Genomic DNA, 25,396 nt, shown 5'->3' with positions numbered 1-25,396 from the left:
GGGGGCGGAGCCTGGAGCAGACCGGGGGCGGGGCATCGTCTGGGGGCGGGCCCTGGAGCAGACCGGGGGCGGGGCAGCGAAAGGGGGGGGGCAGCGTAAGGGGGCGGGGCAGCGTCTGGGGGCGGGGCTTGGAGCAGACCAGGCGCTGCCTCGTGTCGGATCTGTAGGAGAAGCAGCTGCGGCTCCCCTCCGTGGTCTGTGCGGGGTGGGGTCCGTCATTAACCCCCCCGTGCCCTGCCGGGGGGGGGCTTTGTCCAGCTGGGACCCGCCCCGGTGAGTGGGAGACCCCGGGGGGGGGGAGCGCTGGGCGGGGGGGGCAGGAAAGTGACTGCCCCCCACCTGCCCATCCCCCACTGCCGCTTCCCGCCCGCAGGGAGCCTTCCAGCTCCCCCCCCCGCCCCCTTCAGTCAGCCCCTCAGAGGGCTCGCTGCTGCCCAGGTGAACGGGGGCCGTGGGGGGGGGGACCATCACTTTCTGTTTATGTATTGGACAGGCTGGATTTTATATCACAAACGGTCCCCCTTTTCCAGCTAGTTCTTTAATAGCCACATAAAATCCCCCCCGGTCTTGGCGTTTATCCCATGTTCTCAGTTGCGTAGTTTGTGACACGTTTTCTCTGTACGTCTCAAAGATTCTTAAAAATACCCTCAACGTTTGCCCCACTTTGACTCTAGTTGTCTCCTTCTAATTGAATATGCCCCTGAGAGCTTTCCCTGTCTCTGTAATTATAAATGACGACGAAAATCTCAGATTGACACCTTTTCTCAGATTCCTGAATATGGATCTAAAACGTTTGCCAATGTTGCCCATTTCCGCTCTATTCATTGACCAAATAGTGGTGGGAAATACACTCAGCTTTTACCTCCTATCAACAACTGCTATAAAATCCCTCTCATTTTCCACTTCCCTCTCTATAATTTGCATAAATGTATCCAAAATCCCTCAGATTTCCACCCTTTTTCTTTCATTTCTGAACACTGATCTCCAATCTCAGGTTTCCCTCTTACGATGTCATTATTAAATGTCAATTAAAAATCCTCTTGGGTTTGGGGCTGTTCCCCATGTCTCTAAATCCGAGCACATTGTCCTTCCTTGGGGGGAACCTGTCGCCCTGAGTCCTTCTCCATCCTGGTTGGGAAATTAACCCCCCTGCAACAATGATCATCTTTCCCTCTCCTTTGAGAATCATTTGTTCCCTCCTTTCTCTCTGTTAAAAATGTTTGCTGATCAAAGAGACTAGCCATATATTCAATACCCATCAAAGCCAGGGGCCTCCCCCTGTTTGGGGGATGGGTGGTTCCCAGTTGGTAACAGGAGAGTTGGCTGGACCCTTTTCTTTTCTCCAGCTGGCACGGGATGAGGAGGTCCCTCTGAGTGCAGCGTGGGTCCAGAAATATCCCAAACCCCATGACAAAGGGTCTCTGTGAGGGGGGGCTTCCCGCAGTGCAAAGCTGTAGCCAACTCTGGGGTGGATCCACGGTGGCCATTATTTGCTAGTGACAGAGTATGGAAATGTCTTACTTATTTTGGCCCTCCATGGCTTCCCTTCTCCTGTTAAAGAGGCGTCCCCCCGGGCTCCCTCTGCCTGTGTGACTGGCCAGCAGGGGGTGGTGATAACTTTCTGTCCACTTGTCTCAGACACTGTGAGGGAACACTGTTGCTGGGGGGGTGCATGTCTGTGTGGGGAGATTGCAGCGGGAGCTGAAGGGACATTGTGGTAGGGGGAGGCCTCTGGGTGGCTGGGCAGGGGGGACCCTAGTCAGGTTGGTGGTTTCTGGAGGGTTTGGGGTTTTGGGGGGTAGTTCTGATGTGCCCAGTCCTAAGGCTATGGGTCCTGGAGGTGGGTATCGCTGGGGGCCTGTTGGCTGCAGACCAGTGGGGGTTGGGGTCTCTTGGGCAGGTGGGGCAGGGGATTAGATGCTGCCTGGTGCTGTGCCACGGGCTCTGTCTGGGATTGCCCAGCTGGCTCCTGGGACCATTGCCATGCCCAGTGCACAGAGCTGTGGTGGGGCGGTCCCTGGCGCAGAGTGAGGGGTCCTCCTGTAAAGCGTCAGGGGGTCCTGCTGGTAGGAGGAGGGGGTCCCAGGCAAATGGGCTGGCAGATCCTGGTGGAGGGCAGGTGGGGGTCCTAGGCAGGCAATGGGGAAATCCCAGGCAGGCAGTGAAGGACTATAAAATGACTCTACAGAAACAGCCCCCCACCCCATTTCTCCTGCCATTTGCAGGAGCAAATCCAGCCATGGGGGAGCAAACAACCCAGGAATGAGAGTTTCCTAGCAGACAGGCATGGAGAGGGCACAGGGAAAAGGAGATAGAGAGACTGACAGGGTCCGTGGGATAAAAGAGTTTTGAAAGAGATTTCCAGCTCTCTCATCTGCCCAGACAGATGTATTACTGCAGTGTGGGGAGAATCACTTTCCTGTGGACAAGACGAGGATGAGAGAGAGGAAAACCCAGTTCCTGACTCCATGTCCCTCCTGCTGGGGTGTGGCTGCCGTGGGGTCAGTGTCAGAGGGAATCCTCGAAAGGGACTCCTTTGGTTCTGCTTTTTTCTAGGATTGCGTTCAGAGACTTTGTTTTGCGATGCGGGAGGGAGAAAGGAGGTTAAAAGTGTGTCTGTGGGCTTAGCCTGGCAGGAGGGGCCAGGTCTCTGCTGTAATCCAGAGATTGAGCATTTTCTCAGCACGGCAGAATCTCGGATCTCGCTCTGCAAGGAAAGAGCCTGGGGGAAGCGTGATGTGAAATGAACTAATGCCCGTTCCTAAACTTCCACAACAGCCCTTCTTGCCCGGCCAGGTTGCAGAACGACGCTCATGTTTCTTTCCGGTTCATCCCGTCCTCCCATGGGACAAGGGAGCGACATGGCTGCAGAGGAGCCAGCTCAGGTAGGGATTATTGAGGGGGTTCTGATCTGTTCCTGCAGGAGAGAGAGGGACAGCAAATACACGGGAGAGGGGAAGGTTTGCACCATCTGGTTTGGAGGTTGGAGCGGGGCAGGAAATGCACAGGGTGGAGAAAGGGAGGAGGCCAGGGGGTGGCAGACCTGCTGGGAGTTGTTTAATAAGTGGCCTAGATTCTAGGAAGAGACCCATGAGGTTCGGAGGTGGAAATGCTCCAATCTGATGAACCGAAAATAACCTACCTAGATGGGGCTGGGAAAAAGGACCAGACTCCTAGTGCTGGAGCCTCACCCAACTAACCAGCGTGTGCCTTGAAATACGAAGGGGGAAGCCACCAGTCAGGCTGAGGGGAGATTCCCCTGCTTCATATCCAGCTCTAGGAGTGGCTAAGTCATTATGCAAGGTAACCCATTTCCCCTTGTTTTTTCCTGCCCCCCCCCCCGACGTTCTTGTTAAACCCTGGATTTATGCTGGAAATGGGCCACCTTGATTATCATACACATTGTAAGGAGAGTGATCACTTTAGATAAGCTATTACCAGCAGGAGAGTGGGGTGGGAGGAGGTATTTTTTTCATGATTTGTGTGTATATAAAAAGATCTTCTCAACTTTCCACAGTTTGCATCCGATGAAGTGAGCTGTAGCTCACGAAAGCTTATGCTCAAATAAATTGGATAGTCTCTAAGGTGCCACAAGTCCTCCTTTTCTTTTCACAAGGAGGAGGGTGTTGGGCTTCCTACAAGAGATCTCTCCCTCGACCCAGCTCGGGGCAGCATCTCCGGTATCAGTCTGTGGCTAGTAGGTGTGTGATGGATCTGCTGGGAGAGAGGAGGGGTGTCTCTTCGCCCCCTCCCCCTGGTGTTTCCTGGGTGCTCTGAGCGGGGTGGGGGTGGGACTCTGTTGACTGCGGTCCACCCAGAGTTTCCGTTTGATTGGCTCCTCTCCCCCACGAATAGTGGGGCCGTGAGTGGGGCAGCAGGTCCTGAGTGGGGGGCTCTTGCTCTTTCAGGGGCCGGTGACCTTCGAGGAGCTGGCTGTGTATTTCACCAGGGAAGAGGGGGCTCTGCTGGACCCCGCTCAGAGAGCCCTCTCCATAGACGTCATGCAGGAGACCTGTGAGACTGTGACCTGGCTGGGTAAGGATTCCTGTCCCCTCGGTTCTTGGAAGGGGAACGGAAGAGATGAGGTTCACGCCACCCCCACAATGCCACCTCTGCTCTGTCCTGTTCCAGCATCACCCCAGCATGCCAGTGACACACACACGACCAGAGACCCTCCCCTGCTGCTGAACGCTGTGGGAAGAGAGCACAGGAGCAGAATCGCACAGTGTCAAATATCTCCTGTTTGCACAAGTAAAACGGGGGGTTAGGTCCAGCATAACGAACAGAAGCTTCCTACCCCTGGCCTTCTCTCAAACCCAGAGCCTTCTCCACCCAGACCAGAATGTGCTTGGGGTGTAAGAAGCAGGCTGCTGGGGTCAGAGCGGCTGGTCCAGGGTTACTGATCACACAGACCTTGAATGCTGGCTGGGGGAATCCAGACAAGGGAGCTCCAGCAGCAGAGCATTGAAACTTAGCCAGGATTACAGATGACACAACTCCTCATTGCTCCGGATTGCCCCGTGCATGGGACAATGGCCTCGGTTGCTGGTGAAAATCCTTGAGACCTGGAGAGTTGCTCCCCCCATCCCCATGTGCAATAGCCACAATCTCTCTTCTCTGCAGACTTGGTTTTTTGAGTCCCTCATTCCTGAAGTCACATGACCCCGATTCTTATTTTTCACATTCTGCTTTTCTAGACTACTTAGAGTCTGTGGCTTCTGAATGATAGTTTCTAATTTCCCAGTGTTCTCCACACCCAGGGATTTTCCTACTCCCTCCCATTGCACTGGACTCATTAGATTCCCTAGTATTTAAGAACGGCCACACTGGGACAGACCAAAGGTCCATCTAGCCCAGTGTCCTGTCTTCAGACAGTGACCAGCGCCGGGTGTCCCAGAGGGAATGAACAGAACAGGGAATCATGGAGTGATTCATCTCCTGTCACCCATTCACAGCTTATGACAAACAGAAGTTAGGGACACCATTCCTGCCCATTCTGGCTAATAACCAGTCATGGACCTGTCCTCAATAGATTTCTCATGGTGTTTTTTGTTTTTTTTTTGTAACCCTATTATGATCTTGGCCTTCACAACGTCCTCTGGCAAGGAGTTCCCCAGGTTGACTGTGCATTGTGTGAAGAAATACTTCCTTTTGTTTCTTATAAACCTGCTGCCTATTCATTTGATTGGGTGATTCCTAGTCCTTGTGTTCTGAGAAGGAGTAAATGACACGTCCTTATTTACTATCTCCACGGCAGTTTTGATTTTATAGACCTCTCTCATATCCCCCCTTTGTCTCTTTTCCAAGCTGAATAGTCCCGGTCTTTTTAATCTTTCCCCGTACAGAAGAGTTTCATACCTGTAATCATTTGGGTTGCCCTTTTCTGAACCGTTTCCAATTCCAATATATCTTTTTTTGAGATGGGGCAACCACATCTGCAGGCAGTATTCGAGATGTGGGTGTACCATGGGTTTATATGGAGGCGATATGATATTTTCTGTCTTCTTATCTATCCATTTCAGAATGATTCCCAACATTCTCTTTGCTTTTTGACTGCCGTGGCACACTGAGTTGATGTTTTCAGAGAAGTGTGCCCAGTGACTCCAAGGTCCCTCTGTTGAGTGGAAACAGCTCATTTAGAGCCCATCATTTTATATGTGTAGTTGGGATTGTGTTTTCCAATGGGCTACAATATGGTGCTATCCTGACACCTAGTACTGCTGAGATCCTGCATTCAGTGATATCCCTGCCCTTCCTGTTCCCGTTCTCATAAAAGAAGAAGAGCATCCAAATGCGTGTTTCCCTTCATTCGCTCAGCGGTCCTCATGGGAATCCCTGATGGGTTCCAAAGTGTATTAAAACCTTTCTTAAAGGGTTACCTCTTGGTGGTTATCAGGTCCTGTGAGTTTGTAGCCCAGAAAGACCCCCCTCAGTCAGCTCAAACTCAGCTGTTTATCCCCCAAAAGTCTGTCGTCTTCAGTCTCCTGAATGAGGGGAAATCCGTCCCTACCCCTTTCTGCGTTGGGTAAAGCTTCAAAAGGTGGAGCTCTGCATAACCAGCCTTGAGATCTGGCATTCATCACTCCGTAGTGATACCAGCTTGCACAGGAAACCCATCCCGCAGCCCTTCCTGGTATCATGTGGCGCATCTCGGCATCATAGTCTGTGAAGAATTCATGCTTTCAAGGGCTGGCTTAGATATACAGATAACAGTCATAATTAGGGCAAGTGTTTGCAGGCAATGAAAAGAGAGTAATTGAGAAACGTGAGCAATATCTAATCCTTTAAAGCCTGAAAGTGCCTTGGGGGGAGGGGACAGGAGCCGGCTGTGTGGGGGCAGTGGGGCTCAGATAGTGGGCATTGAGAGCCTAGAGCCAGCTGTGCGCTGGAGAGACGGGGCATGAACCAGCTGTGTACAGGGGAGGTGAGCAGGGGAGAGGTGCTGTGGACACGGCCGCGAGCAGCTGTGAGTGCCGTCCTCTCTGCAGTATGATGAGAGAGCCTGGCGTCCCACTGCTGATCCCAGACTTGTATGAGGAGGGAAGAAATTGGCATCAAGTCTCAACCGCAGCCAGCCTGTGCCCTGGGGAGGAGACGGGTGTCTCCAGGGAGAAATCTGGGGGATTGTGACCCTGCATGCCCCACCCACCCTCTGATCAGCAATTCCAGATATTAACGGTGATTCCACAAACAAACAGTAATTTTGGGAAAAAATGCAGTCCTATCGACAATTTCCGGAAAACACCGGCCCTGGTTGTAACATTAAATCCGATCGTCTCAAGATCTAGGCCTGTGTTGATCAGATCTGCCACTCTGCCTTCCCGGAGTTCACTCTGCCGGTGGGTTCTACCCCTTCCCCCATTCTGTGTCTGCCTTGTCTATTTAGATTGAAACTTCTTCAGGACACAGGCCATCAACGCTTCTCGGTTTGTACTGTGCCTAGCAAAATGAGGACCCACTGTTAGTTGGCCCTTAGGCACTAAGGTAATGAATATGATTGATAATAATCATCTCCTGGCACTTTGAGCCAAGGAAGCCGGCCTTGGGACGTTACTACTTAAAAGTGAGCTGGGCTTAAAAGCATGGAATATTCTTTGTGACAAGTATCCCACAAATTCCACTGACCTCCCTTGTTTTCTTTGCCTTGAGCAGGGTTTCCAGTTTCCAGAACTGATGTGATCTCGCAGCTGGAACGAGGGGAGGAGCCGTGGGTCCCAGACCTTCATGGCTCTAAGAAAAAAGTGCTCCCGAGAGCTGCCTGCATAGGTGAGGCATTGGTTAAAGCAACCCCAAAACTGTTGGTGAATACAGGAAACATTTGGGATGCCCTACAAAGACCTTGTGAGCTCTCCAAGTTCAGGATTGTTCCCTGCAGATGTAGAATCATTAGGCAGAGGTCACTCATGGCTTCCCACCTATCCTGACTGACAACTGGCAGCAGGTCCCTCCCCAATCTCACTGTCCCCTGAGATTTCTTCTGAGATACGGACCCAGAACTGATCCCTTCCTTTCTCTCCTCTGGGGAAGGTTGAAGGGAAAATCAGCTCCTGATAGGTTTGATCTGTCCTGTACACATTTTGGTTCCTTCATCCCTTTTTCCATTCTTCTCTCTGAGATTTCCTTTCTCTGTGGCGTAGGCAGAGACTTACGTCTGGATTCTCTCGGTCTCCCGTCAGGTGTTGGGATGGTGAGTGAAAACGAGGAGGAACCCCAGCAGGAAGATGCTGAGCGAGTAGAAGCCCATGGGATGTTGTCAGGAAGGTTCAAAGGGAATGATTCTGGGAGCTGTGGACGCCCAGAAAAAACAAAAGCCTGTGAGAGTCAGCAGAGGCCAGAGGAAAACTTCGGAAGCCAGTCAGACCTTATTACACGTGAGAGAATGAACTTGGAAGGAACATGCTACACATGCCTCGAGTGTGGGAAAAGCTTCAAAGGGAGCTCGGACCTTCTCAGACATAAGAGAATCCACACGGGTGAGAAACCTTACCCATGCTGTGTGTGTGGGAAATGCTTCAAGCAGAGCTCGCATCTCATTGCACATAAGAGAATCCACACGGGTGAGAAACCTTATGGCTGCCCTGAGTGTGGGAAACACTTCAAGCAGAGCTCACACCTTATTACACATTGGAAAATCCACACGGGTGAGAAACCTTATGGATGCTCTGAGTGTGGGAAACACTTCAGTCAGAGCTCAACCCTTATTAGACATCAGAAAATCCACATGGGAGTGATCTGTAACAAATGCCTTGACTAGGGCTGACCAAAGGTATTTTTTTCTTTTAAATCACATTTGATAATTCCCACTTAGTGATCTGTGCCCCATCTTCACCGTGGTTACTCAGCTCCCCCAGATGAGTTGCCTGCTCCTGCCTTTTGCAGCTCACCCTTCTTTGGGGTCAGTCCTGTGATGTTTTCTATCAACTCCTTTCCTTTTGGGTCAAAGGAGCGTGTGTCCCTCCAGCCAGGAATGTTCATCAGCTCCAGGTGGGGGAGAGAGGTTTGTTCCCAACAAGCTACACTGAGGCAAAAACTACCCGTGCCGTACATCCACTAGGACTGTACATGGCGTTGGCTGCTCAAGTGAGTGATCTTGGTGTTAAAAGACAATTACAGTTGTCGTGCAGATGCAGCCGAGGTGCAGTGGTTGGCATTAGCTTTCCCCTTGACCTGACCTAAACTCCATCACATGTCCTAGTCTAAACAAAGCCTGAGCATCACAGTTATACTGTTCCCCCATTGAAAAACAATTGTTAGTCATCAAGTTCCCCCACCAGGATCATATTGTTTCATTCCCAGTTGTCACAGTTCATCAGAGCGCTGTTGCTTCAGGTTTTCCTGAAGGCAGATATTTTTACTCCCGTTTTCCTCCCTTAAAATATATTGAAGTATAACAAAGAGCAGGAATAGGGAAGGGATAGGGAAAAATGTCTTTTCCCCTCTGTAACAACAGAAGAACATAGGGTAAATCAGAGGGATTCTCCATCTCCATCTCTATCCCCCTATTCTTCAATTGGTAAGGTCAATATTTCCCGAAGGGGCTGGGAAGAGGATTCCCTACTAAATGATTTGGAACTAAGCAAAAGACCCATTCATTTGCCTCCCAAAGCAGTTGTGGCCCATGCCCTGCAGGAGGTTGCTCCTGAAGATCTTCCCTTCCTAATCAGGTGCATGTTGCCTCTTATTTGGGAAATGCAATCCCTTCCTAGGTAGAGATGGGAAAAATGGAAGTGACATTTCTGTTCAGCTCCCTCCTGGGAGATGCTGTAAATGTGTAGGAAATGACATCCATGAGGAATGTGATAGAGCTGCAGAAAGACACCCATTTTGAGTAGATACCTGACATTTGGTGTCTTAGTGGGATTCTAAGCCGCACCTGAATTTAGTCTCTTATTTAAATCTGTGCCACCAGATTAAAGAAACAAAAGGGCATATTTGGGGGAGTTACACCTCAGTATCGCTACTGGTATGTTGTGTGGTTGGTGAAGAATTCTACGCCAGAGCCGTGTAAAATTGCTACAACTAAGGTCAAAGATTTGACAAGAACTCAGGTAGAAATGAGAGGTACGAGTGGTTGATTTTCACCCCAGAGATGGACGCTATGGTGACCTGTGGCCAAGGTAAACTGTTTTTGGAATTGCTCACACTTCTAAGGGATGCCATGATGAAACTGGGAACAACTGTCTTTTACCATTTGGATCCCAAGTTTCCTGAAGCACAGAGAGAAACAGCTGATTCCTTCAGAGCCATGCCATGCCTATGGGTCCCAAACTGGCTGCCTTGCTGGACAAGAAGCACTTCCGTGTTGGTTAAATGATGGTAGCCAATGAGGGAATGTAACAGATTCCAAGTTCAGACTGCAGGATACATGAATGCTGAGTCCAGAGTCTGTGGTTTGGTCGTGATGCATGATAGAAAGGGGCCATGGCAGGGACACACTGCCGTGCGGGGCCAAAGTTGAAGGAGCTGTGACACGCCTACCACAAGGTGCAGGAGGCAAACTGCTGCTCCATATTGGGGGCTAACTAACCCCAGCATCACGGCAAGAATCTACCTAGCAGCTGGAGAAAAAATATGTATGAGAGTCAAAGACACCCCCACGTGGCCTGTCTCTTCCCCAATCTCAACACCTGGAAGATTGTCTGGAAGACTCAGAATTTGAACTGCGGAGATTGGTCCCAGGCTGAGAGGGAATTCAGCCTGTGTATTAAGAACTCAACATGGCCTGGAGCAACCAGTGAGTGAGAAAAGCTGTTTGATCCAATTCTTGCTTAGTATATTCAAATTAGAGTTTAGACTGGGAGTCTGTTTTCATTTGTTATGTAACCACTTTTGACCTCTGTGACCAATACTTATACTCAGTTAAAATCTAACTTTCTGGAGTTAATAAACTTATTTTACTATTTTATACTTACTCCTGAGTTTGTCCAAAGTGCTTGGGAAAGTTGCTCACATGACAAAGGCTGGTTCATGTCCCCTTTATTTTTGATGAAGTGGCGAACTAATTAATGAGCTTACACTTTTCAAGTGAAGGCCGTGAGCCGTGTAAGATGGTACATTTCTGAGGTGCAAGGCTGAGAGCTGGGGAGATATGCTGGTGTCTCTGTATAATTGAGGAGTGGTTTATAGAGCATTCATGCAACTGAGTTGGGTGCTTTGCTGCATGTTGTTGGCCAAATGATCATAGAATCCTCGGATATCGGGGTTGGAAGGGACCTCAGGAGGTATCTAGTCCAACCCCCTGCCCAGAGGAGGACCAGTCCCCAACTAAATCATCCCAGCCAGGGCTTTGTCAAGCCTGATCTTAAAAACTTCTAAGGAAGGAGATTCCACCACCTTCCAAGGTAACCCATTCCAGTGTTTCACGACCCTCCTAGTGAAAAAGTTTTTCCTAATATCCAACCTAAATCTCCCCCACTGCAACTTGACCATTACTCCTTGTCCTGTCATCTGCTGTCACTGAGAATAGTCTAGATCCGTCCTCTTTGGATCCACCTTCATTTAGTTCAAAGCAGCTATGACATCCCCCCTCATTCTTCTCTTCTGTAGAGTAAACAATCCCAGTTCCCTCAGCCTCTCCTCATAAGGCATATGTTCCAGACCCCGAATCATTTTTGTTGCCTTTCGCTGGACTGTCTCCAATTTCTCCACATCCTTCTTGTAGTGTGGGGCCCAAAACTGGACACAGTACTCCAGATGAGGCCTCACCAGTGTCGAATTGAGGGGAAGGATCACATCCCTCGATCTGCTGGCAATGCCCCTACTTATACACCCCAAAATGGGACTTATACACCCCAGTCGTCTGGGACTTCTCCCGATCACCATGAGTTTTCAAAGATATTGGACAATGGCTCTGCAATCACATCCGCCAACTCCTTTAGCCCTCTCGGATGCAACGCATCCGGCCCCATGGACTTGTGCTCGTCCAGCTTTTCTAAATAGTCCCGAACCACTTCTTTCTCCACAGAGGGCTGGTCATCTCCTCCCCATGCTGTGCTGCCCAGGGCAGCAGTCTGGGAGCGGAGTTTGTTCGTGAAGACAGGCAAAAAAAGCATTGAGTACATTAGCTTTTTTCACATCCTCTGTCACTAGGTTGCCTCCCTCATTCAGTAAGGGGCCCACACTTTCCTTGGCTTTCTCCTTGTTGCCAACATACCTGAAGAAAGCCTTCTTGTTACTCTTAACATCTCTTGCTAGCTACAACTCCAGGTGTGATTTGGCCTTCCTGATTTCACTCCTGCATGCCCAAGCAATATTTTTATACTCATCCCTGGTCATTTGTCCAATCTTCCACTTCTTGTAAGCTTCTTTTTTGTATTTAAGATCAGCAAGGATTTCCCTGTTAAGCCACAGTAATGTCCCGAGCTCCCCAAGTCCCATTGACAGCTGAGCTCTTCCTGCCCATTGAGCCCAGCAGAGACAGTGGGTGCGGGGTGAGTTTGTACCCAAATAACTGACAGAGCCAAGCAAAGAGCAAAGAAATGTTTCCTTCAGTCACTAGGTCTGTGTTTCTGTGGCTCTCTCTCTCTCCCCTTTTCTGATAACGAGCAACGCTAAGAGAGGAAGAGGTTCAAACATGTGCTAGGTGGTGGCTAGGGTGGGATGACAAATTGAAAACCATCACAGAGCCCTCTACTGTGACACTGAGACGATCCCATTCTGACCTTTTACTGACACTTCTTTAATAACTAAAAAAAAAGAACAGGAGGACTTGTGGCACCTTAGAGACTAACCGATTTATTTGAGCATAAGCTTTCGTGAGCTACAGAATGCATCCGATGAAGTGAGCTGTAGCTCACGAAAGCTTATGCTCAAAGAAATTGGTTAGTCTCTAAGGTGCCACAAGTGCTCCTTTCCTTTTTGCAGAAACAGACAAACACGGCTGCTACTCTGAAACCTGTCGTCATTAATAACGGTTCCCCTGACGTACGTTGCTAAGATTATTTCAATAGCTCCTACACCGATACCTCCTGCCCCTTCTGGCTGGTTTATTGCACTGTTTGGAACCTGCACCTAAAATTACATCCTCCCTGGGAGCAAGATTGAATACTGCCCAAGGAAACCCCATTGGGTTTCAAGTGCCGCACAAGCAGGGAGGCAAAGGGACAGTACAGGGTCGCAGAGCTTCTCCTTTGTCCCAGGGAGAAGGATCTAGTGGGCTAGATTAGGGGGGCTAATAGTCATGACTCCTGGGTTCTATTCCTGGCTGTGGGAGGAAAGGGGTGTCGAGTGGATTAGAGTGTGGGGGGGGGCTAGGAGTCAAAGAAAAAACACCTCCCTTGTGTTCAGCTTCAATGCACATTGAACAAGAACGTGGCTTCTCATGTCTTAGGTTCTGATGCCATCGTGTGGCCGTTTCATTTCACTTCTTCTTGTGAAAAGGTTTGGGTGCCTTGCACAGACAAGTTATTTCCTGGGGAGAGACGGAGAAGTGGAAGCTGCATGGATTTCATCCTCCGAAAAATAGATTAAAATAATCCCCAGACAGCTCAGGCCCACCCGTCCCCCCTCGCTGCTGCCAGTGGAGCTCAGTTCTGGGCCTGGTGTGCAGTAAATGTGGGGGAGACGCTGCCTGCCTGGACTTTTCGGGAGAAAAATTCAGACACGATGCCATGCCTGGTGCAGGAGATGCAGATGTGTTGCTTGATTGTTTTTCTCATTTTAAATGTTCATTTCAATCGCAAAAAATCTTTGAAAAAGACCATGAAAAAAAGAAGAAACCATGAAAATACCCAAGGGAGAGAGGGGGTTTCTGAGAGCCGGGGTAGAGATGGAGATTTTCATGAAACGGGGACAGGGCAAAGCAGGGAGCAAAGGGGGAGGTTTTTTGTGCAGTTCCATTTTAACCAGCCTCACATCCTGGAGTCCCTAATGTCCCAGCTTACCCGCAACGTGTGACCTCGAGACTCCTCCCCACTGCAAAAACTGCAGATCCCCCAGCACTCCTTAACCTAGATGGATCCTCTGGCAACCAGATGTCTCTGCAGAACCGCCGTGGTTACTCTCCTAAGTGTCTGTTCAAGGATAGCTACTGACTTCTCCTGAGAATGCAGTTGAGTAATGGCTCTCCCATCTCTAGATGCTTTCCTGTGGGCTCTGAGAAGGAGGATGGGGCGTGTATGATAAAGTCCACGCAACATTTCCTTTTCATCCCAGCCCTGGGACGTCACCAGTTTCCACCTATCCCCTGGCAGCAGTGAGGGATGTTTCCCACTGTCCAGGAGACACCAGCCTTGGACCAAAGGCAGCTTGAGGCTTCTCCTCTCTCCCTTCTTGAATCAAGTTCATGTTTTTTCCAAGAGTTAAAGCAGCCCAAACCCCCAGGGTCTGGATTAATGTCACAAGTTTGCTATCTCTCCCTGGAAGACAACTTCTTAATGAGAGGAGTAAAATGAGATGAGTGGAGTTAACTCAGTTCTCAGCCTGAGTCCTTTGCTCTTAATCCTGAGGATATTGTCCCAGCGTGGGGCCATTTCCTGCCTCTCTTTCACACAGAAGGACAATTTTCTTTGCGCAGACGCAGGAACATCAAGATCTTTCTCTGTCCCTTGTGCAAAGTAGGGTGTCAAATTCCAAGGAACCTTCCTCTTCTGCGATGGAAACAATGGAGAAGCAGGGGGCCCTGGGCACCTCTAGCCCTGGCCGGGAGATGTTCCCTCCCTGCTTTCTTTACGCTGCTTGTTGTTATTTCATGGAGTGTCTGGGATGGGGGAAAAGCTGAGTTCACTCCAGGTGGAGGGAAAAAAGGACCCTGAGAATCTCAGGGCCTCAGGGAAAACCCAACCCCTGCTACCGGGATCACGGAGGTGCTGGGGATTTGAGCAGGAAAGGGACTGTGTGAATTGTCCAGGTGGGGAATGAATAACCATTGACAACTAGATCCACCTCATTAACCACTGACACAGGCTAATCGTGCTGCAGATAGAAGGGAAACTGGGAGCGATTCTTTGCTGTCAGCCATGGAAACAGTGACCCGAGTGCACTGCAGTAAATGTGCTGGGGAAAGCTGGACTTTACAGGCAGGTGGAAATAGCAGATCCCTGCAGGAGTTTCAGTCCTGCTCAGTGCGTGGCAGGTGCCCATTGCACGGAAGGTCTGTGGGGGTTTCTGCTCCTAAGTCACCTTGGTACTTTTAAGATTCCCACCCAAGGGGTGGCTTGGGACAGTAGCGGATGAGAAGGGGGAATCCTCCAGCCCTGGAGGGAAAGGTCCCGTCTGCCCAGACTGAGGGGCAAGGAGACGGAGGGGCAGTCAGTGCTCAGAGAGGAGAGAGCTCAGTGATTTACACCCATCGGGGGACACTGTCTTTTTGAGGCGGGTGCAGCTGGCTTGGGATGGTGCTGATGATGGATAGAAAACAGGCTGGAGTCAAAGACAGATCAGACCACAGAAGGGGAAGGGGAAGGGCTTCTCCATAGAAGGTCCTGGGTGCTCAGATACCCCAGTTCTAGGTACCCTGGCCTGTCCCAGGGAGAAAAGACAAAGAGGGGCCCAGCCCCCCGACAGTCATCCCATGGAGAAGAATCTGGTTGGGAGTGGGGTGAAGGTTCCCACTGGACAAAGGGGAGCTGAAGTCCCCCAGCGTCCTGGAATTTAAGCAATGCAAACTTCAAACCCTGCATGGGTGGGGCCTGAGGGGCACCCGCAGAAGGTTGGGCTGGACAGGGGTGGCAGGTTTCTACAATTTTTGGTGGTTTCCAGAATGGGACCAAGTCCTGCCTCCCCGTCCACCTCCTCCCACATCTGCCTAAGGTTCTGGGAGGGAGTTTGGGTATGGGAGGGAGAGGGAAAGGGGTTGGGCTCTGGGAGGGAGTTTGGGTGTGGGCTGTGTGTTGCGGCAGGGGGTTGGGGTGCAGGAGGGAATGCAGGGTGCGGGGTCTGGGCTGGGGCAGGGGGTTGAGGTGCAGGAGCAGGTGTGGGGGCAGGCTCTGGGAGGGAGTTTGAGTGAAGGGGGTGGGCTCTGGGCTGGGGCAGGGGGGTAGGGTGCAGGAGGGAGTGCAGGGGGTGGACTCTGGGAGAGCGTTTGGGTGCAGGGGGGTGGGCTCTGGGCTGGAGCTTGGGGTGCGGGAGAGAGTGAGGGTGCAGCTCTTACCTCAGGCATCTCCCAAAAGCGACCCACACCCCCCTCTGGCAGCAGCTCCTAGGTCGGGGGTCTCTGCCCATCGCTGCCCACCGACACCACCCCAGCAGCTCCCATTGCCACAGATGGCAGAGTCGGCCCTCGGGGCGGGGGCAGCGTGTGGAGATCCCCCCACCCCCGGGGCTGCAGGGACGTGCCTTGTGGAGAGGCTGGTGGAGCAGTTCATGGGACGGCGGGAGCTGCTGGTGGGACGCGGAGCAGTTCGTGGGACGGCGGGAGCTGCTGGTGGGACGTGGAGCAGTTCGTGGACTGGCAGTTGGAGCAGTTCGTGGGACGGCGGGAGCTGCTGGTGGGACGTGGAGCAGTTCGTGGACTGGCAGTTGGAGCAGTTCGTGGGACGGCGGGAGCTGCTGGTGGGACGCGGAGCGGAGCTGAGCGAAGCAGTTCGTGGGGCGGCTGGTGGAGTGGAGGCCGATGGAGCTGTGGGGCGGTCAGCTTAAGATCATGTAAGGTGCCTTTTACCCCCGCCCCCATCTCCACCCAGGTTGGGAGGTAAAGCTCTGCAGATAAACTTTTGAAGTTTGGGGCTGCCCTGACCAGGGACAGAGACTTTTGGGTCATTGGACTTTTGGGACTTTGGGTGATTTGGGGTTGCTGGACTCAAGAACCAAAGGGAAAGGGCATGCCCCAATTTGCTTGGGGTTGGTTTTTTTTTTTTGCTCGTGGGTTGTGTTATGAATCCTGTTGGTGCTGTTTCCCCAACATAATGCCACATTGTTTCTCTCTGTTATTAAAAGGCTTTTTGCTACACTCAGACTAGGTGCTTGTGAGAGGGGAAGGATTGCCTCTGGGAGGTGCCCAGCGGGGGTGGTACATATTTGTCCCAGGTCACTGGGTGGGGGCTCGAGCCGGTTTGCATTGTGTTATTGGAATGGATCCCCTAGATATTGAACCTGGCCCTTGTTGCTGCCAACTCTGACGGGCAGAAGGGTTACACGGAGCGAGGGTGGGCAGGAAGCCGCCTTAGCCCCCTTGTGCTGCCAGTGATGGTGGTGGGGGTCCCCGGGCCCTTTTAAATTGCCCGGGGGCAGCAGGCGGGGCTGGGGGAGACACCGGGCCCCGGACTTTGGTGGAGCCAGGCCCCCGTGGTCTTATGTTGCTGGAGCATGGGCACCAGGGGCCCAGATGAGGCGCCTCCCCTGCGGCTGGAGGAGCATGGGTGCTAATCCACCTTTCGGCGGGTTGGTTTTTGGAAGGATAAATGAAGGCAGCCTCTGCTCTGCGCTCGCCCAGTTTCAGGGCCTGACGCTGCTTTGCACAACGATGAATCTCGGAACAGGCCAGCACTGAAATAACGGCAGAACCTGAGGAAGGAAAAGCCTCCGGGTTCGTCTGTGGGCCTTGATGCCGAACGGGAGCCGTGATTTGACTCGCTTTGTGGCTGCGGCCGGTAAAATGTCAGGACAAAGTCGTCCCAGTGATTGTGACACTGGGTTTGAGGCGGCTTTGGTCTTATTAAAATGTAACTAGCATGGAACACTTGTGTTTTTAAAGGTGGCTTCCCCAAGCAATCCCAAGTTGTTCTTCCCAGAGCTGGGTGATGGTGGGCAGCAGGGGATCTCCCCAGTCTGTGGGGGAATCTCTCTGGGCCCCACTGTTAGTTCTCCAGCCTTTCTCCCCCTAACCACGCACACCCCTCCCCTCTCCATTATCAATGCTTTACAGCGACCCCTCCCTCCCCTTATGGGATACAGACTCTCAGTGACAGAGACTGCCTGGGGCTCCCCTCTGCTTGGCTCCATCGGGGAAGGAAATAGTGTGACTGGCGAGAGGAAGGAGACAGGCCGAAGGAGTCAAATGGGGCTAGACGAGAATAGAGAATAGAGGAGATTTTCTTCCTATTAAAATGGACTGGAGTCTCATTGCTGGAAACCCACATCTTGAATGACGTTTGAACCGGCAGCCTTTCAATTGCCAGGCAAAGGTGCGAACCACAGAGACCGATCACGGCCGACTTCCCAACGCTGTCCATGGAGCCCCTGCAGGGGTGCAAGTGGTTAGTGCAAAGTGCAATATTGCTGGGGTTGTGAGTTCAAGCCTTCCCTGCAGCCCTGGTTTCTATTACCCCATGGAGCTTCCCCAGCTTGCTTGTCCTAATTCACATGGAAAGTGCCATGAGAGGAAGGTCTGAAATGTGGATGTTGGTGCAGAGCTTGGGACCCCCCACCAATGCTTCCATTAGCTCCGGGTGTGTTGCTCAGGGGCAGGGAGAATTGATTTCTTTGCTGCTGAGAAAGCTGCCAGGACAGGTCTGTGGGCACCAGAGCTCCCCGCTTCTTCCAGCACATGCCAGGCTCTGTCACTCCTGGAGGAGGCTCCTAGAATCATAGAAGATCAGGGTTGGAAGGGCCCTCAGGAGGTATCTAGACCAACCCCCTGCCCAGAGCAGGACCAACCCCAACTAAATCATCCCAGCCAGGGCTTTGTCATGCCTGACCTTAGAAACTTCTAAGAAAGGGGATTCCACCACTTCCCTAGGTAATGCATTCCAGTGTTTCACCACCCTCCTAGTGAAAAAGTTTTCCCTAATATCCAACCTAAATCTCCCCCACTGCAACTTGAGACCATTACTCCTTGTCCTGTCATCTGCTATCACTGAGAATAGTCTAGATCCATCCTCTTTGGATCCACCTTTCAGGTAGTTAAAAGCAGCTATCAAATCCCCCTTCATTCTTCTCTTCCGTAGACTATAAACAATCCCAGGTCCCTCAGCCTCTCCTCATAAGGCATGTGTTCCAGTCCCCTAATCATTTTTGTTGCCCTTTGCTGGACTCTCTCCAATTTCTCCACATCCTTCTTGAAGTGTGGGGCCCAAAACTGGACACAGTACTCCAGATGAGGCCTCACCAATGTCGAATAGAGGTGAACGATGACGTCCCTCGATCTGCTTGCAATACCCCTACTTATACACCCCAAAATGCCATTGGCCTTCTTGGCAACAAGGGCACACTGTTGACTCATATCCAGCTTCTCGTCCACTGTCACCCCTAGGTCCTTCTCTGCAGAACTGCTGCCGAGCCATTCGGTCCCTAGTCTTTAGCGGTGCATTGGATTCTTCCGTCCTACGTGCAGGACTCTGCACTTGTCCTTGTTGAACCTCCTCAGATTTCTTTTGGCCCAATCCTCCAATTTGTCTAGGGCCCTCTGTATCCTATCCCTACCCTCCAGCGTATCTACCACTCCTCCCAGTTTAGTCGTATCCACAAATTTGCTGAGGGTGCAGTCCATGCCATCCTCCAGATCATTAATGAAGATATTGAACAAAACCGGCCCCAGGACCGACCCTTGGGGCACTCCGCTAGATACCGGCTGCCAACTAGACATGGAGCCATTGATCACTACCCGTTGAGCCCGACAATCTAGCCAGCTTTCTATCCACCTTATAGTGCATTCATCCAGACCATACTTCTTTGACTTGCTGGCAAGAATACTGTGGGAGACCGTGTCAAAAGCTTTGCTAAAGTCAAGGAACAACATGTCCACTGCTTTCCCCTCATCCACAGAGCCAGTTATCTCGTCATAGAAGGCAATTAGATTAGTCAGGCATAACTTTCCCTTGGTGAATCCATGCTGACTGTTCCTGATCACTTTCCTCTCCTCTAAGTGCTTCAGAACTGATTCCTTGAGGACATGCTCCATGATTTTTCCAGGGACTGAGGTGAGGCTGACTGGCCTGTAGTTCCCAGGATCCTCCTTCTTCCCTTTTTTAAAGATGGGCACTACATTAGCCTTTATCCAATCTTCCGGGACTTCCCCCGATCGCCATGAGTTTTCAAAGATAATAGCCAATGGCTGTGTAATCACATCCGTCAATTCCTTTAGCACTCTCGGATGCAGCTCATCTGGCCCCATGGACTTGTGCACGTCCACTTTTTCTAAATAGTCCCGAACCACTTCTTTCTTCACAGAGGGCTTGCCACCTCCTCCGAATGCTTTGCTGCCCAGTGCAGTCGTCTGGGAGCTGACCTTGTTCGTGAAGACAGAGGCAAAAAAAGCATTGAGTATGTTAGCTTTTTCCACATCCTCTGTCACTAGGTTGCCTCTCTCATTTAGTAATGGGCTCACAGTTTCCTTGGCTTTCTTCTTATTGCCAAAATACCTGAAGAAACCCTTCTTGTTACTCTTAACTTCGCTCGCTAGCTGCAACTCCAGGCGTGATTTGGCCTTCCTGATTTCACTTCTGCATGCCTGAGCAATATTTATCTTCTCATCCGTGGTCATTTGTCCAATCTTCCACTTCTTGTAAGCCTCTTTTTTGTGTTTAAGATCAGCAAGGATTTCTCTGTTAAGCCAAGCTGGTCGCCTACCATATTTACTATTCTTTCTACACATCGGGGTGGTTTGTCTCTGTAACCTCAATAAGGATTCTTTAAAATACAGCCAGCTCTCCTGGACTCCTTTCCCCCTCATGTTATTCTCCCAGGGGATCTTTCCCATTAGTTCCGTGAGGGAGTCAAAGTCTGCTTTTCTGAAGTTCAGAGTCCGTATTTTGCTGCTTTCCTTTCCTCCCTGTGTCAGGATCCTGAACTCGACCATCTCATGGTGACTGCCTCCCAGGTTCCCATCCACTTTTGCTTCCCCTACTTATTCTTCCCGGTTGGTGAGCAGCAGGTCAAGAAGAGCTCTGCCCCTAGTCGGTTCCTCCAGCACTTGCACCAGGAAATTGTCCCCTACAGTTTCCAAAAACTTCCTGGATTGTCTGTGCACCGCTGTATTGCTCTCCCAGCTGATATCAGGATGATTGAAGTCGCCCATGAGAACCAGGGCGTGCCATCTTGTAGCTTCTGCGAGTTGCCGGAAGAAAGCCTCATCCACCTCATCCCCCTGGTCCGGTGGTCTATAGGAGACTCCCACCACAACATCACTCTTGTTGCTCACGCTTCTAAACTTAATCCAGAGACTCTCAGATTTTTCTACAGTTTCATATTTGAGCTCTGAGCAGTCATACTGCTCCCTTACATACAGTGCAACTCCCCCACCTTTTCTGGCCTCCCTGTCCTTCCTGAACAGTTTATATCCATCCATGACAGCACTCCAGTCATGCGAGTTATCCCACCAAGTCTCCGTTATTCCAATCACATCATAATTCCCTGACTTTGCCAGGATCTCCAGTTCTCCCTGCTTGTGTCCCAGGCTTTGTGCATTTGTATATAGGCACTTGAGATAACCCGCTGATCGCCCCTTCTTCTCAGTATGAGGCAGGAGCCCTCCCCTCTCACACGCTCCAGCTCGTGCTTCCTCCCGGTATCCCGCTTCCCCACTTACCTCAGGGCTTTGGTCTCCTTTCCCTGGTGAACCTAGTTTAAAGCCCTCCTCACTAGGTTAGCCAGCCTGCTCACGAAGATGCTCTTCCCTCTCTTCGTTAAGTGGAGCCCGTCTCTGCCTAGCATTCCTCCTACTTGGAACACCATCCCATGGTTGAAGAATCCAAAGCCTTCTCTCCGACACCACCTGTGTAGCCATTCCTTGACTTCCACGATTTGACGGTCTCTACCCAGGCCTTTTCCTTCCACAGGGAGGATGGACGAGAACACCACTTGCACCTCAAACTCCTTTATCCTTCTTCCCAGAGCCATGTCGTCTGCAGTGATTCGCTCAACGCAATTCTTGGCAGTATCATTGGTGCCCACGTGGAAAAGCAGGAAGGGGTAGCGGTCCGAGGGCTTGATGAGTCTCGGCAGTCTCTCCGTCACATCGCAAATCTTAGCCCCCGGCAAGCAGCAGACTTCTCTGTTTTCCCGGTCAGGGCAGCAGATAGATGACTCAGTCCACCTGAGGAGAGAGTCCCCGACCACCACCACCCACCTCCTTCTCTTGGGAGTGATGGTCGTGGAACCCCCAACCCTAGGACAGTGCATCTCATGCCTTTCAACTGGTGGAGTCTCCTTCTGCTCCCTTCCCTCAGACGTATCACTCCCCGCAATGGTACCTGTGGAGAGAACATGAAAATGGTTACTTACCTGTGTCCGCTTTGCTGGTACATGGACTTTCCCCCTTCTTCTTCTGGAGGTCACATGTTGCCAGATTTCTTCACAGTCCTCCTGTCCCTGCTGCGCAGCCTGCTCTGAATCTTCAGAACCTTGTGCCCATAGAAGCATATCCTGACGTCTGTCCAGGAAATCTTCAGTTTCTCTTATGCAACGCAGGGTCGATCCCTGTTGCTCCAGACCTTGAACCTTCTCTTCCAATATGGAGACCAGCTTGCACTTTGTAGAGACAAAGTCGCTTCTGTCCTCTGGAAGAAAGACACACATGGCACATCCAGTGCAGGTCACAACAGTTGAACACTCCCCATCCATATTACCTTCCTACTATGAGCTTCCTCTGGAGATGCAGTAATTCCTCAGAGAAGTCGTTAGGGTGTAAGCCTCAGTGGGCTCACTCCAGGTGAACTCCCAGGCAAACTCCTGCTGTTTGCTGCTCTGCTCTTCCCCGCTGCTCAGCTGGTTCTATAAGCACCGAGCCTAAAGCTCTTCCAAGCCTTCTTAGCGCAGGGGGCAGCGTATCAGTCTCATAATCTGAAGGTCCTAAGTTCAAGCCTCAGAGAAGGCAACTCTTCTTGCTCCCCGCTTTAGATTTTCTAACGGAAATCAGAGAAAAAAAGACGAGAGCTGAGTGGTTTCTAGACACCCTCCCATCCATCTAACACACACACACAGACTTTTCTAACGGTACGTGTACAGTATGAAATTAGTTCAATATTATTCGATTGGAAATTTCGGGAGCTATTTTAGACATTCAGGCTTCGGTGTCCCCACTAAAGCGCGTGAATTTGGCAGAGTGCGTCCACAGTACCGAGGCTAGCATCGAACGTCGGAGCGGGTGCACCGTGGGTCGCTATCCCACAGTTCCCGCAGTCCCTGCCGCCCACTGGAATTCTGGGTTACGCTCCCAGTGCACGATGGGGCAAAAACATTCTTGCGGGTGTTTCTGGTGCGTGTCATCAGGAAGCTCTGGCAGACAATCGTTTCACGCCTTTTTGGCATGCAGACGCCGTACTGCTTTCAGCAGACGGTGCACCGCTTGCTCTCCTGCAACTATGAATCCGCCTCTCATTTCCTCTCCCCTTCCGATGTAATCTCTACTATCTACTCTTTCTCTTCCTCATCGAACACTTCTGCCTCCAACTCTGCTCTCCCACTGGTGCCACGCTTCCGAGCTTCTCCGGGTTGTCTGTCCTGGGCTCCCGCCTCTGTGAAAACCACGGAAGACAACCATTTCCCGCCTTTGTTCGGCTACCACGAACCAAACAGCACCTCTTCCCCTGCCACTCTGCTCTACTACATTTCACGCCCGTTTTCCAGGATTACCCGTGCAGGCGCCATGGAGCCCGCTCAGATCTCCACTGCAGTTTTGAGCATTGTAAATACCTCGCGCATTATCCAGCAGTATGTGCAGTCCCTGCAAAACGGGGCGAGGAAACGACGACGGGGCGATTACTATACTGATGAGGACATGGACAAAGATGGCACGGCGTGTGGCAATTGGGAGATCATGGTGGTGCTGGGCCAGGTTCATGCCGTGGCAGGCCAATTCTGGGCCCAGAAAACAAGCACAGACTGCTGGGGCCTCATCGCGTTGCAGGTGTGGGATGATTCCCAGTGGCTGAGAAACTTTCGTAAGCCTAAGGGCCACTTTCATGGAGCTTTGCGACTTGCTGTCCCCTGCCCTGAAGCGCAAATACACCAAAATGAGAGCCACCCTCACAGTTGGGAAGTGAGTGGCCATAGCCCTGCGGAAGCTTGCAACGCCCGACAGCTACCGGTCAGTTGGGAATCAGTTTGGAGTGGGGAAATCTACTGTGGGGCCTGCTGTGATCCAAATAGCCAACACAATCATTGATCAGCTGCTATCTAGGCTCATGCCTTTGGGAAATGTGCGGACCATTGTGGATAGCTTTAATACGCTGGGGTTCCCTGACTGCGGCGGGGCGATGGCCATAACGCATATCCCTCTCTTGGCCCCGGAACAGCGGGGCGGCCACTACATAAACCGCAAGGGGTACTCTTCCATGGTGCTGCAAGCCCTGGTGGATCACAAGGGACGTGGCGAAAGGGATGCACAAACAATCCAGTTGGGCCATTGCCCACAAGCTCACCCCAAGCAGCTTGGACTCCTGATGACTGTGATGCTGAGGTTCCTTAGACCCCTGTTCATATTTCAGACCCCAGCCGGTGCAGCATCCCTGCCCAACCACTCACCATCTGCCCCAGGAGAACCAGCTGGTGGGCTGCATCCACAGGCAGGTAGTTTATGCCGCTCCCCTCAGAGCAGCAGCCACAGCTGTGCAGCTAATCCCCACATCTGGTTGCCGGGGATCCAGCTGGATTGTTTGGGCATCCCTTTCAAGACTTGCCCTCAAAAACCTGGCAGCCCCCAGCTTTCTCATTGCTCTGTGGTTGTTTGCTCTGTGAAAGGGGCCTCTAGGAATTGGTATTTCCAGAGGCATTAAAGAATCATAAAGGAGAAGGAAAAGTTAATGCCTTAGAAAAGTCTGTGTGTCTGTGTTAGATGGATGGGAGGGTGTCTAGAAACCACTCTGCTCTCGTCTTTTTTCTCGGATTTCCAGTGGTAATCAAGGTCAGCCATTGCCAGCAGTTGACAAGAACATGTGAGAACAGTGCGGGTGGGAAATAAACATGGGGAAATAGTTTTATTTTGTGTAATGACCCATCCATTCCCAGTCTTTATTCAAGCCTAAGTTAACTGTATCCAGTTTGCAAATTAATACCAATGATCACTACAAAAGGTTCCCCCCACCCCACCCGGCTCTCCTCCTGGTAATAGCTCACCTTACCTTAGCAAGCAGATCGAGGGACGTGATCGTTCCCCTCTATTCGACACTGGTGAGGCCTCATCTGGAGTACTGTGTCCAGTTTTGGGCCCCACACTACAAGAAGGATGTGGATAAATTGGAGAGAGTCCAGCGAAGGGCAACAAAAATGATTAGGGGTCTAGAACTCATGACTTAGGAGGAGAGGCTGAGGGAGCTGGGATTGTTTAGCCTGCAGAAGAGAAGAATGAGGGGGGATTTGATAGCTGCTTTCAGCTACCTGAAAGGGGGTTCCAACGAGGATGGCTCTAGACTGTTCTCAATGGTAGCAGATGACAGAACGAGGAGTAATGGTCTCAAGTTGCAATGGGGGAGGTTTAGATTGGATATTAGGAAAAACTTTTTCACTAAAAGGGTGGTGAAACACTGGAATGCATTACCTAGGGAGGTGGTAGAATCTCCTTCCTTAGAGGTTTTTAAGGTCAGGCTTGACAAAGCCCTGGCTGGGATGATTTAACTGGGAATTGGTCCTGCTTCGAGCAGGCGGTTGGACTAGATGACCTTCAGGGGTCCCTTCCAACCCTGATATTCTATGATTCTATGATTCTATACCTGATCACTCTCGTTACAGTGTGTAGGGTAACCCCCATTGTTTCATGTTCTCTGTGTATAGGAGTCTCCCCACTGTATTTTCCACTGCATGCATCTGATGAAGTGAGCTGTAGCTCACGAAAGCTTATGCTCCAATAAATTTGTTCGTCTCTCAGGTGCCACAAGTCCTCCTGTTCTTACTCATGGTGTTGTATCCCCATAGTGTGGCTGTTTGTTATCAGTCCTTTTAAATAAACAATGAGTTTTTTTCATAGAAACCATATTTTCCTCATACAGACACAGGAGTAGTTTAATCTACAAAGGGAAGGTGATTCCAAGGCAGTTCCGGAGGGAGAAGGGAACGTTTCAGCATCACTAAATGATTGTGTTGTACC

The 25,396-nt window shown here is 51.1% G+C and overlaps 1 protein-coding gene and 1 non-coding gene across 2 annotated transcripts in view; both read left to right on the top strand.

Moving 5' to 3' along the window:
* Positions 1-25,396, top strand: part of LOC144258246 (uncharacterized) — a 640,730-nt gene that overhangs the window by 477,481 nt on the left and 137,853 nt on the right. Inside the window, 1 exon segment of the mRNA XM_077806661.1 lies at positions 7,956-8,141. Within this exon segment, the coding sequence (XP_077662787.1) occupies positions 7,956-8,141 (186 nt within the window).
* Positions 22,117-22,189, top strand: TRNAM-CAU (transfer RNA methionine (anticodon CAU)). The gene has a single exon. It is a non-coding gene; the product is annotated as a tRNA-Met (tRNA).

Source organism: Eretmochelys imbricata, chromosome 28, assembly GCF_965152235.1.
Source record: "Eretmochelys imbricata isolate rEreImb1 chromosome 28, rEreImb1.hap1, whole genome shotgun sequence".
Lineage (NCBI taxonomy): Eukaryota > Metazoa > Chordata > Testudines > Cheloniidae > Eretmochelys > Eretmochelys imbricata.
Note: the sequence above shows the minus strand (reverse complement) of the source record. Positions and strands in the feature narration are given on the sequence as shown.